Source organism: Ostrea edulis, chromosome 2 (genome assembly GCF_947568905.1).
Source record: "Ostrea edulis chromosome 2, xbOstEdul1.1, whole genome shotgun sequence".
In the NCBI taxonomy this organism is placed as follows: Eukaryota; Metazoa; Mollusca; class Bivalvia; order Ostreida; family Ostreidae; genus Ostrea; species Ostrea edulis.
The window spans coordinates 50,275,634-50,287,670 of record NC_079165.1 but is presented as its reverse complement, the minus strand read 5'-3'; the positions used below and the strand labels follow the sequence as shown (position 1 = coordinate 50,287,670).

Below are 12,037 nucleotides of genomic sequence, written 5' to 3'. Positions count from 1 at the left end.
ATTCCCCGAGGGCAACGCCCGAGGGGAATATGCTTTTTCTTGGGTGAATAAATCTTCATATCTCCCGATCATTCATGCAATAAATTATTTATTATACTGAAACAAAACAAGACTACAAAAGTGCATGTGAAATTGGAGTCCGCTCATCTATACATTGTATGTAGTGGAGATCGTCCTAACGGTAACACCGCGCCGTCAACGTATTACGGTAGAGGGTACAAACAACGAAATACAGTGATATGATAACCAGTTTTTGTATTTCCATTCTCCTTAAATGCTAATTTACTTGCTTGCTTTTGTATCAACTAAAACCATGCGATTCAACTGTGTATCAGAGACCCGCATATTTTCTGCCTTACGAACTATGAAAATAGAATGACTCGGACTTATTGTGACGTCACAATACACTTTGTCTACCTTGACGTTAGATTTATGAAAATTGCACGAGGCTGCCCAAGGGGTAAATATGATAGGGAGATATGCATTCTCTACCCAGAGTTCCGTGCGCTTCTCGCACTACACCTCTGTCAACGGCTATTTACAGAAATCTTGTAAAAGTGCCTAACATGCATCATTTATGTTTTGGACTAAGTATTTAGTCATAAATTGATCTTCACTGTAAATTATTTAAAATCGTTGTTTTCTAGTCCTGAATATTGAACTACTTTGTGTATTACGCGTATGAATATAAGACGCGCAACTGGAAATGTTAATATGTAAACATGGAATCGAAAGTGATTGAAGATCTTGGAAAATACGACAGAACTTTAAAAATAAGAGAAAAACAGCTTGCTGCTCTATGTTTTCTGCTCAATGGTGATGATGTGCTATTGAATGTACCAGTGGGCTATGGAAAGAGCCTAGTTTACCACTTATTGCCGGAACTTTTAAAGACTGAGTCCAACACAACCCCGGTTGTTATTGTTGTTTCCCCACTGAACATTATACAAAAAGACCAATTGGCCACGCTAGCAGCTCATAATATTCCAGCATGTCGCTTCAATATCAAAACTAAGATAGACGAGGCTTCAGAGGGAGGTCAAGTGTACGAGGTAGACTCTGATATTGGTTTGGACATGGTCATCAATGGCCAGTTTCAGATAGTTTTTTGTCACCCAGAGGCTCTGCTGAATACCAAAGATGGCCAAAATTTGCTGGATAATGACAGTTTCCGAAGCCATGTTTTTGCTGTTGTAATTGATGAGTGTCATCTGTTAGAGAAATGGTAAATACAACTTTTTATAAACAAATTTATATGAAAACCTCCAAACTATCATAGAATAGAATGATTTATTTCCAAATTAGGGCCCTCTCGGGCATGCAGCATACATAATTATTAACATTTCAATGTGCAATGTTTATATAAAAAAAAAAGATAAGAAGAAAAGAACCAAAACAAGAACAAAATATGCACCATTAGTATGAGCAATGTTCATACATGAGACATTTTGAACATGATAATACTTAATGTATTACATGTGATGAGCAATATTTACTTTACATTTTTAGGGGAGAGGAATTCCGAAAGGCATTTAAAAAGCTAGGCAGTCTTAAGGTTTTCTTTCCCAATATACCGTTTGCTGCATTAAGTGGAACATTAACAGCAGTGGAAAAGAAAGGGCTTCCTACAAAGCTAAACATGGATAACTGTAAATTAGTAGAGGCTAGTCCAGACCGAGATAATATATTCTTTACCAAGATGAAGAAAACTTCTTCGAGGGAGGTTCTTGAGGAGTATGAACATGTGGTTTTACCCATTTGTGACAAACTATGTGAATTGAAGGAAAACTTCCCAGTGACCCTACTTTTTATTCCAGTCTACTACATGAGTGAAACTGTAATGTACCTTAAAGGTGAATTCTCAAATAACAATATACATGATTCATTGTATAGTGCAATCTGTGCTGGACAAGATCAATATATCATTGACTACACTATAGCGGAATTGAGGAAACCAGAACCAAAAATTCGATTGGTTCTTACAACATCAATTGCAGGAATTGGATTTGACCCTCGAAATGTTACGCGTGTTATTCATGCCTGTCCACCAAGAAACTTATCTCAATACTTGCAGGAGGTAGGAAGAGCTGGAAGGCAAGGTCAACCTTCCAAAGCCACTTTTCATTACAGCAATAGAGATATTGCTAGAAACCTTCCAGGAATCCAAGACGATATCATCATGTATTGCAACAATACAACAGAGTGCCTTCGCAACAAGTTACTAGGAGAATTTGGTTTCAAGAAAGATGATAAGATTTGTGGATGTTCATGTTGCTCTGTTTGTTCAGTGACCTGCAGCTGTGATGAATGTGGAAATAAGAAATAAAACTAAATAGTTCCCATGTGTGTCTTATTTTCAAGCCAAAAATGTGTTTACTGTTAACCGACTGAACCCCCCCCCCCTTTTTTTTGGCCTAGACCGCATTCTTTTTTAATTCTCCAAAAACAAATTCCTTACTGTTATAAACTTTGTTCTCTCAGATAAAATCTCCATTTCAGGTGAACACAAGGAGCTAAAAGGTTTTGGCTCTGATAATGACACATTTTGCCACGTTCATAGGGGCAGCATTGATTTACATTCAAATCTTGTTAAGGTATTACTCTACATCGTCATAATGGCTGACTTTCTTTAAAAACATGGATGACAAAATCGATATCAACAATATTTGACTTTTCCTTTTCCATTTAAATACCTAGCCGAGTAGCTCAGTAGGTTAGAATACCGACTGCTGAACTGTAGGTCACAGGTTCGAGTCCAGCAGGGGTTTTAATTTTTTTTTCAGATTACCTTCTACTAAAACTGTATTTTTTGACAAAATAAAGTAAATTTTCAAATTCAAAATATTTTTGTACATATCCTACACTTTTCATCTACATCAAATTTCTCTGGTGTAGCATACCTCCTTAATTCTAATATATCAATGGAAATAAAAAGTATTCTTTTGCTTTATTCCTTATCAAAAACATTTTCTGGGTATAATTCCTAACATTGTTAATGACACTACAAAACCCTGTAGTGTCCGTTACCTGTATTCAGGTCAGTTTTCAACAGTCTCCCTAAAACCATAAACACTTGTATTTTCACAAATGTAAATGTTGTGTTTTACAAGTTAATCAATTTACTTCATCTCTTCATCCTCTCATGTTGATGATAAAATAAATTTATGAAAACCTGATGCATTGTTATAACCTGGTAACATCATGACATTAAGATGCCATAAAAATCCTGGAAGATGAGAGAGATAAAATATCATTTATTTGTTCAATGTTGAAATTTACTGAGAAACATAATCTACTAAGAATTCCACTATTCAAGGCAAATCTCACCTTTTACAAAACACGCAAGAAAATTGCACAAAGCATACATAATTAAATCAAGATCTGAAGGTTTTTGTTAAAAAACATTTTTACAGGCATTATAAAAATATGGGCTGCAAGAGTAAACTTTATCATGCTAAAACAATCTTTTCAATACTGTCTCATCAGATACTTTTAGTTTAATATAAATGATAATTTCCAAATTGCTGGTCTGTCATAATTATGGCGTTAACATACATGCGACCAAACCCTTGTGACGTGAACTGTGCCATTGTGATCGTGGGAACAAAAATATGAAATCCATATTGGGAATTCAAGTAGGCTTACAAACTTACAATACCATAAAAATTATTTCTTATCCAATTGTATTTATCACCTCATAATACAAAGTACTTACACCAGTTATTTTTAAACAGAAAAACTTTCAGTTAGGCAGACACAAGCCCTGTTGGCATTTTCTAACCAGAGTTTTGTACGCCACTCTCGCTACATAATATACTAGGAATTCCACTATCATCTTTTACACAAGGAAATTGCACATAAATAATTTCAAAGCATACATAACTAACATAAGGTATAAAGATGTTTGTTAACAAAACATTCTCACAGGCATAACATATGTATAAAAATATGGGCTGCAAGATAAAACAACCCTGTTTAACATACACAAATACACCGGATATCTTGGAAAATTAGTATCGCCACAGTCACAATCACTGATCTAAGTAATATCACCACAATCACTATCACTGGTCTAAGTAATATCACCACAATCACTATTACTTGTCCAAGTAATATCACCACAGTCACTATCACTGATCTAAGTAATATCACCACAGTCACTATCACTGATCTAAGTAATATCACCACAGTCACTATCACTGACAAAAGGGATCACTATTACTTTCAGAATCAAACACTTGAATAAAGTTGTCAAAGACTTAATAAATAACAATGTGTATTTTCACTAAACAGACAAGTGTTTAGTGTTCATAACTGTCAATGTGTTTCACCATTACCCAAGTCCATAGCAAACTGCATTTTACAGAGGTGGTAAATTGTCCGATATCTCATTCTCTTCCTGTTGGTCTTCCTCCTCGGTGGATATGGTTCGTCCTCGGGTAAGACGAGTAATGATCTGGTTCAATCTAATTTCAAGTTTGGAAATATCTTGAGATTTTAATGGTACAGGATCAACATTGAATCCATCAGAGGTTCTACCTGAGGTATAATGAAAAGGTCTTAGTTTCCTTAATATCTTGTGCAGACGAGTCTCATCTACTTCAGAGAATGGCTTAGAATGTCTGCCACTCTTTGGCTGAAGTTCAATGCTGGCATCAAAATTTGAACATATCTGATGAATAGCATCAGCACTCTTGGTGACTCGGGAAATAGCCTGCTCTGACTTGTTGGCACCAAGAGACTTGATCAGTTTCTTTTGGTTGCAGACACTGTGTTCCTGCACTAAGTCACTTTCGACGTTTTTTCCAATTCCCCCATGACAGTTTGTGAACGAACCTTCCAATATCCTAATTCTCTGCAGTGGTGATGACAGGACTTCACTTTTGAGAATGTAGTCAATGTTCTCCACTAAATATTTGCTTAAAGCAGAGTGCGAATAAAAGAATGGAAGACAATACTGAGAATTAAGCACAGCTCTATTCAAATCTCCCTCTTTAGCTGTGTCATTCATTTCTGCAATGTGCATGTACCAGTGACACAATTGCATGCAGTAATTGTACAGTCTGTCATCTTTGCGTTCAACAAGTTGTGGCACTAACATGAGAGTTTGGTCTGCTATCTGTAACTGGTACTGCTCAACTGCTTGTAAGTCTTGTGGAAGAACCCCTTTGTCACATTTGCAATATCCATAATATTCGATAAACTGTGCAAGAGTATTCAACAACAACTGCTTTTGCTCTTCCTCGGTTTTCTCGACTATGTCTGCTAACAAATCATGGATTGGGCTGGAATCTTTATCTTCCATTTGAAAGAATTCCAAAAACTGTTCTTTCACCATTGCTTCCCCAACAACCATGAGCAAGTCGTGATGAGGCCGGAATCTTCCTTTTACAATCCCATTGATGTTGGAACGGTGAAGTAGAGTCTTGAAATAATGCAGAGTTCCAGGGGTATCTTTGTTTTTGTAGAGTCTCTTGTAACATTTCTGAAATATAAAATATGAGTATATAGAGATATGTAAAAGAAAATTGGGCTTCAACAATTATGATCAATTATCTAAAGGTCTTCAGCAGGATAAATTCGTTACGCAGTTAGTTTGGGATATATTACGGAGTCATCGGTCATAACAAGTTGCGGTTCTATATTCGATTGTGTATATATATATATATATATATATATATATATATATATATATATATATATAAAATTATCCTATTCACATACCTCTAAGAAATCCTGTTTACTGTGCCACAGTTCGCATACCATTGGGTTCAAATCATCAAATCGTTTTTCTGGGGTAATTGACAGTGTTCGTAGGTTTTTTGCCTCCTGTAGCCTGACTTTGGTCAATTGGTCACCACCGACCACACATTGGAATTTTCGAAGTAGTTCCTCACTGCCTGAAATTGAAAAATAGATTATTTTCAAGTTCCCATTTAGTCTTTCATCACGCATTATATCAACCTAACATTTTGCATTTGTTCTACTAGCTAATTACTATTTGCATAATTGGGGTTTCCTTTGTAAAATTAGGATGGAATTACATATGGCCAGACATACCGACCAATTGTTACATGCTATTTTCTAAAGATCAAAACCATAAACATTATGGCATAAGTTACTATCCGTAAACCTATATATAAATAAGACATTAAGCATAAGAAAAAGAAAACATAATATCATAAACTTAATTACCAAATGCCTTTGTGTATAACTGCACAAGCTCACTTTCATACATGCCCATAATTGCTAAGCAGTCCTCATGTTTTGCTTCATTCTTAAACATGACAGGCAAAGGAAACACTTTCGAGACTGCAGATATCTTCCTACTGTATTCATGGGGAATATGGTCAGGAAACAGATTTTGAAATTGTCTGAATGCCGGAATTTTGCAAAGGGTTCTTCCAAGTAAAATTTGGTAGGCATATATTAATCTATTCCGCTGGGGACAGGATTCAGCAAGTAACACTTTATCTGCAGTCAAAGTTTTGGTATCCACCTTTGGCACATCATTACACATGTCTATTGTTGCAATACGGGGAAATATCACATTTGAAGTGAAAAGGTGCATATCCTTATTCCTCTTCTCTGAGGTCATATGGAGGCCTTCACATACAGGTCAAGATTATCACCTGTTGACAAAAGGAGCCAAAAAATAAAAGTAAGAACATGGGTTATAACAAAGGAATGCAATATGTAGACCATAAGCACACGTTTTGAAGAGAAACTTAATATTCTACATTGCAAATGAGAATTTGTTTAAAAACCACAGAAGCCAGTAGGTGCCAGTTTATTCAACTGACAGACACTGTGTAAAATAAATGGCGGACACCACTTAATTGATGTGGCAAACACCACTTCATAAATATGGTTGAAATTAGCCCAGTGGAGAAGATTTTCCTATATATCAGCATGTAAAACTTTGATCCCACAATAACTTTGATCCCCAATTGTGGCCCCACTGTATTCATTGCATCCAGTGACCTTTCAATGTTTGGAAGTCAGTAGGGGTCATCTGCTATGAATATATATCCAACCCAAGTATGAAATATCATCACTATCAAACAAAGGATTTTCAAGATATTGGGCGAATACCAATTGTACTGAGTTCCATGCAAGTGTGACTTGCAAGATATATTTGTTATTTGTTATTCACATGAAAAACTGTCTTCCTGCAGCATAGAAGATAATAAAACTAAAGATGCCCTCCTTCAAAGAGGAGGGGCATGTTGCTTTGCACATCTCATGACTGGTAGACCACATAATAAAAATCATGCACATGATTGTATTGACATTTCATCATATGTATATGTGGGTTCTTTATTTGTAGAAGAGGACCCTTATTGATTGTCAGGTCAAGGGTCAATTCACTCTGGACAAAGTTCAAACATATTTTATTGAGAAACTCTGGACAAAGTAATATACTAGCTGTATAAGGAGTAGGACCCCTATTGATTTTTAGGTAACATATAGTCAAGGGTCAATCCACTCTAAGATTTGACATAGGAAGGTATTGTCTGCTCAATATCATGACTTGCTTTGGCACTATTATTAGTTAAATGGTTCAAATGTATATAAATCTTTTCAATTTGGCACCACGGATGGCATACATGTTTCTGAAACATTTCTTGCTGAAACATATGCCCCGGCAGCACATTTCTAACTTTCATACACTTTTCTTTGTATTCTTTTCTTCTCAAAATCTTTAGGCATGTCCCACTCAATATACCCTTTTAGTGAAGTTTCAATATAACCCAATTTAGTTTTTCAGGATGCCATGCTGATGGTGAGGGTATAATAATCATTAATGTTAAAACCAGTCACTAACCTGTCAATTTGATAAGTGGATTGAACTTCAAATTCTGCACAATAAGGTTTTGACATGATTCTCCTAAACTATCTTGAAACTTCAATCGCCTTTGGGATGAGAGAACAATTCCCAGTTGGTTGAATCTTGTCTGGCCCTTTAATTGTGATTAAAAGATGTTGTGAACAAGTATGTAATAACATGAATAAATACATGGACACAATTTTATACTTGTATAATTACTAAATTGGATTATAAATTAATGAAATCATAAGAGATCATAACAATTGTAAATTATATTACCTCATTTTACATTCGAAACTTATCAAATAGTATAACTTTCAACTCTTCAGTAACTAGAAATTAATAATATGTTATTTTCATTAAAATTGTCGTTCTTTTATACAAATATTTTATAATAACTGGTATACTTGAACTCATGTGGTTTTCTTTGTTCCCTTAAGGATTCAAATATACTTTATACCTTTTCTGTGGGTACTTTCTTGTCAATCTTTGTTAAATGGAAAGATCTTCTGAATCAACAAAGCAACCTGATAAATGCTGAATGAAAGAAAATTAAAATAATCAGGGATTGGTGTTTTTGATTAATACATCATTTACTAATTAAAATTGAACTGTAACATTTTAACTTTAAACATTTTATTTTGGAAGTGTTAAACTGATATATGATAAGCTTATATTGTTAAAGAATATGTCCATGATGTCACTAATCCCTGATTAATTGATCAACAAACAAGCAATAAAATACAAACAAAATAACACATGCAAGAATTGATGTTAATGAATGAAGGATAACAATCAGGGGTGGGATCAATTACATTGAAAATGTAATTCAATACTTTTAATTACATTGGTTTTAATAGATATATTAGATCAATTACTCTCAATTACTTTGAAGAATGTAATTCAATACATTTCAATCACTGAAGTGTGTAAGACTTGACCGTGAATACTGCTTGGATTCATATTCCAAGCCTTATAAGGAATTCTGCTAAAATTTTGTTTTGGAATGTACATTTAAATACATTCAATTACTTGTACTTGAAAACAAAGTCATGCCATTACCAATAAATCCAATTAATTTATAAATGTATTTAAAGAACAGCATATTACAACTTACATTTTTCAATTATCCATCCCTAATCACAATACATTCAAAAGTTTAACATTTTTAATGAAATCAACTATTAAACTCACACTAAAAGTTGTTAAATTTTCTATCCATGGATTACAGAAGGTACCTATACTAAATATTATATATATTCAAATTGAAACCCTGAATTAACTAGATCTAATAGTGCTAAACAAATTCAAAGGTACAACCATTTGATTCTGAAGGGAGAATGGGGTAGCTGTCTGACAAATTTTGTCAATATCTTCCATTTTTACAATCAAAATATACAGATGCAATTTAAAGATTTCAATAGTCAAAATGCTAACAGAGTGATGGATGTAATTCAGTTAAGGGCATTCAACTTGGTCTCAATCTACCAATTATGAAAATTTAATCAAATGGTTATAGCCAAGATCCTTTAAACAAAAAACAAACTTTAATGTCAAGAGACATTATGTACATAAAATGTAGAAACACTGTACCCTGTCATCAAGTCCAGCTTCGGAAGCTATTGCTGAAGTCATTTTGTGATATACGGTAAGATACTGACTTCTATTTTTCATCAAGATAGCATAGCATGATGCTAATACAGGAATAATTGAAGGCTTGATTTTCTGGGAATTTGGAACAGCAATAGTCATGAATACTTGTAGCAGAAAAGGCAATCTGCAAAAGGAAAGAGTGAACATAATCTATATTTATCTAATTGACATACATGTTTAGACTGAAGAATCAAGTTCTTTTTTCAATAAATTTTATATCAATTACTCTAAATTGAGTAACTTGAAACAGATTTCACTTAAATAGTATGCTGACAAATCCTACCAGATAACAATATCAGAGTGTTTGAGAAATATGTGTGTTGTCTGTAATAGCTTTTATAGTTGTATATTATATGAGTGACTGCTAATATATCAAAGTAGACTTAGCACTTATCAGACAGACAAATTGTAGACAAAAATATATGTCATGCACTCAAGTTATTGAGTTCAGAAGACATTTTTTCTTACTCCAACTGCCTTAAAAACTTTACGGTCAGGGATGGGGGTAAATACTAAGGTTGGTTATGAGTCTGACTTCGTTTTCAATTCAGATATAATGTCAAATATCAAATCTTCTTTTTCCACCACTTGGTTTGGACCCTTGAAGTAAAGAACAGATCCAAAAGGAACAGACTTTGTAGTCAATTGGAATGACTGAGACCTCAATGTTCTTAGAATATCACCTTCTTTTACATTTTCTCGTTCAGTAAAAATATCTGTCAAACACTGCAGTGTTTGTTTCTCCTTCACATCCTCATGACCAGCTTCCTGCATTGTCACATACGAGTGATCGTGATCCTGGTCAAAGAAAGGCACTTCTTCAGGCACAGACACACAGAAATCTATATCTTTTGACAGTTGAAACAATTTGAGTTGTTTTCGTGAAGTTCCACGCACCGTGGACACTGAGTCGGTGACGGCAAGTGATTTTGGGGTTATTGGTGACAACATACCCCTTTTAGTTGTTGAAGCACCCGTTGCTATGTAAGATGAAGCCGAGGATCTAGTCTTGTGAAGAAAATCGTTTAACTTCAACACCTTACCGTAACAATTTCGGCAAACTGCTGCATTCATAGCACACAAAGCACCCACTACCTTTGCACCTAGGATTTCATTTAGTTTAGAATTAAAATCCTCTGCCAACAGTTTTCGTCCTGCTAATTTAAATGTCACAACTTCTTTCGAAAAACAAATAAAACAATCAATCTTTGATTGTTTTGTTGGAGTGGATAATTCCACCATTTTATCCAGTCAATTCAAGTGTCACAACTTCAAACAGAAAACAAATAAAACAATCCAGTCAATTCAAATGTCACAACTTCAAAAGGAAAACAAATAACACAATCCATTCTTGAGTGTTTTGTTGCAGTGTGTACAAAATCCGCCATTTTAACCGCGTCATGTGATAAGATTAATCATGTGACACAGGACTACTTTCTCAAGCGTTGACAGAGGTGTATGTGTAACACGCCCTCTGGTGAGAGAATGGGGAGATATGATGTTTGAGAGGGAGATATGAAGTTTTATCATCCCTGGCACGTGACCGTCTAGACCAATCAGATTACGCGTTGCATGGAATTCTCATAATGAGGTATAATAATACAATTTGTCGTCTTGTCGTTATTTCGAGGCGAAAAGACGACAAAACGATAATTAGCGACTTTTCGCCTCGAAAAGACGACAAATTAAATGCGAAAAGACGACCAATAAAACCCGCAAATTAGCGACCAATTAGGTCGTCTTTTTGCTTGGCGTTTTGTCGTCTTTTCGAGGCGAAAAGTCGACAAAACTATATAGCTACTTTTCGCCTCAAAATAACAAAAAGACGAGAAAATACAGATTCTCCCGTTATTTTGCTATCTGATTTTCTAGGAATTCAATATGAAATTTGCTGTGTTTTCGATAATTATTAATTACATTTACAAAAAGGAAACACATAAAATTGAATTATAGTTCTTATGTACCTGTATTCTACTGAAGATTTTTTTTTTTTTGTAAATATTATACCAGGCATATTGAATTAAAAATTGGGGTGGGCAAGGGCCCTGGACTCTCCTCTTTTAACATTTTACTTTTGCCATTATTTTTACATACAAATCTCATATTTTCTACATGCAAAGTTCGATTGATTTCGACAAATTAAGTCGCTAATTTCCGGGTTTTGTTTGTATACTTTTCGCCTGTAATTTGTCGTCTTTTCGACTTTCGGGGCAAAAAGTCACTAATTATCGTTTTGTCGACTTTTCGCCTCGAAATAACGACAATTCGACAAATTGTAAAGTGGCACAAATCAGCCACCATAGTCCACGCTTGTTTGATCGATCGATACAAACATACGCTTGTTCGATCAATCGATATACATTTACTTTGCCTCGACTAAATATCGGGGTCAAGACATCTTTAACATGTAACAATTGAACACCTTTTACCGAAAACTACCATTACAACTTTTCTACCAAAACTGGACAAATTTCCAAAAAATATTCTTCTCTACAACATCACATCTGTAAGAAAAAATTGCATAGTCATGTAGAGCATGGCTATCCAGGGTGG

At 34.7% G+C, this 12,037-nt stretch overlaps 1 protein-coding gene across 1 annotated transcript; it reads right to left on the bottom strand.

Annotated features, from left to right (window-relative positions):
* Positions 1-3,269: 3,269 nt before the first annotated feature.
* On the bottom strand, positions 3,270-6,310 carry LOC125682101 (uncharacterized). The gene is made up of 3 exons (XM_048922515.2): positions 6,196-6,310; positions 5,725-5,900; positions 3,270-5,485 (listed from the first exon to the last, which is right to left on the bottom strand). Exons 1-3 carry the CDS (start codon positions 6,284-6,286, stop codon positions 4,361-4,363), a joined length of 1,392 nt encoding a protein of 463 aa, XP_048778472.2. The 5' UTR covers positions 6,287-6,310; the 3' UTR covers positions 3,270-4,360.
* Between the last annotated feature and the right edge of the window lie 5,727 nt (positions 6,311-12,037).

Excerpts from the sequence above, each read along its gene's own strand:
- LOC125682101 (XM_048922515.2), bottom strand. The coding sequence starts at position 6,286 with ATGTTTAAGAATGAAGCAAAACATGAGGACTGCTTAGCAATTATGGGC. Across the intron at positions 5,901-6,195 it reads GTTATACACAAAGGCATTTG|GCAGTGAGGAACTACTTCGA; the intron begins GTAATTAAGTTT and ends TTTCAATTTCAG. Across the intron at positions 5,486-5,724 it reads GTAAACAGGATTTCTTAGAG|AAATGTTACAAGAGACTCTA; the intron begins GTATGTGAATAG and ends TTTATATTTCAG.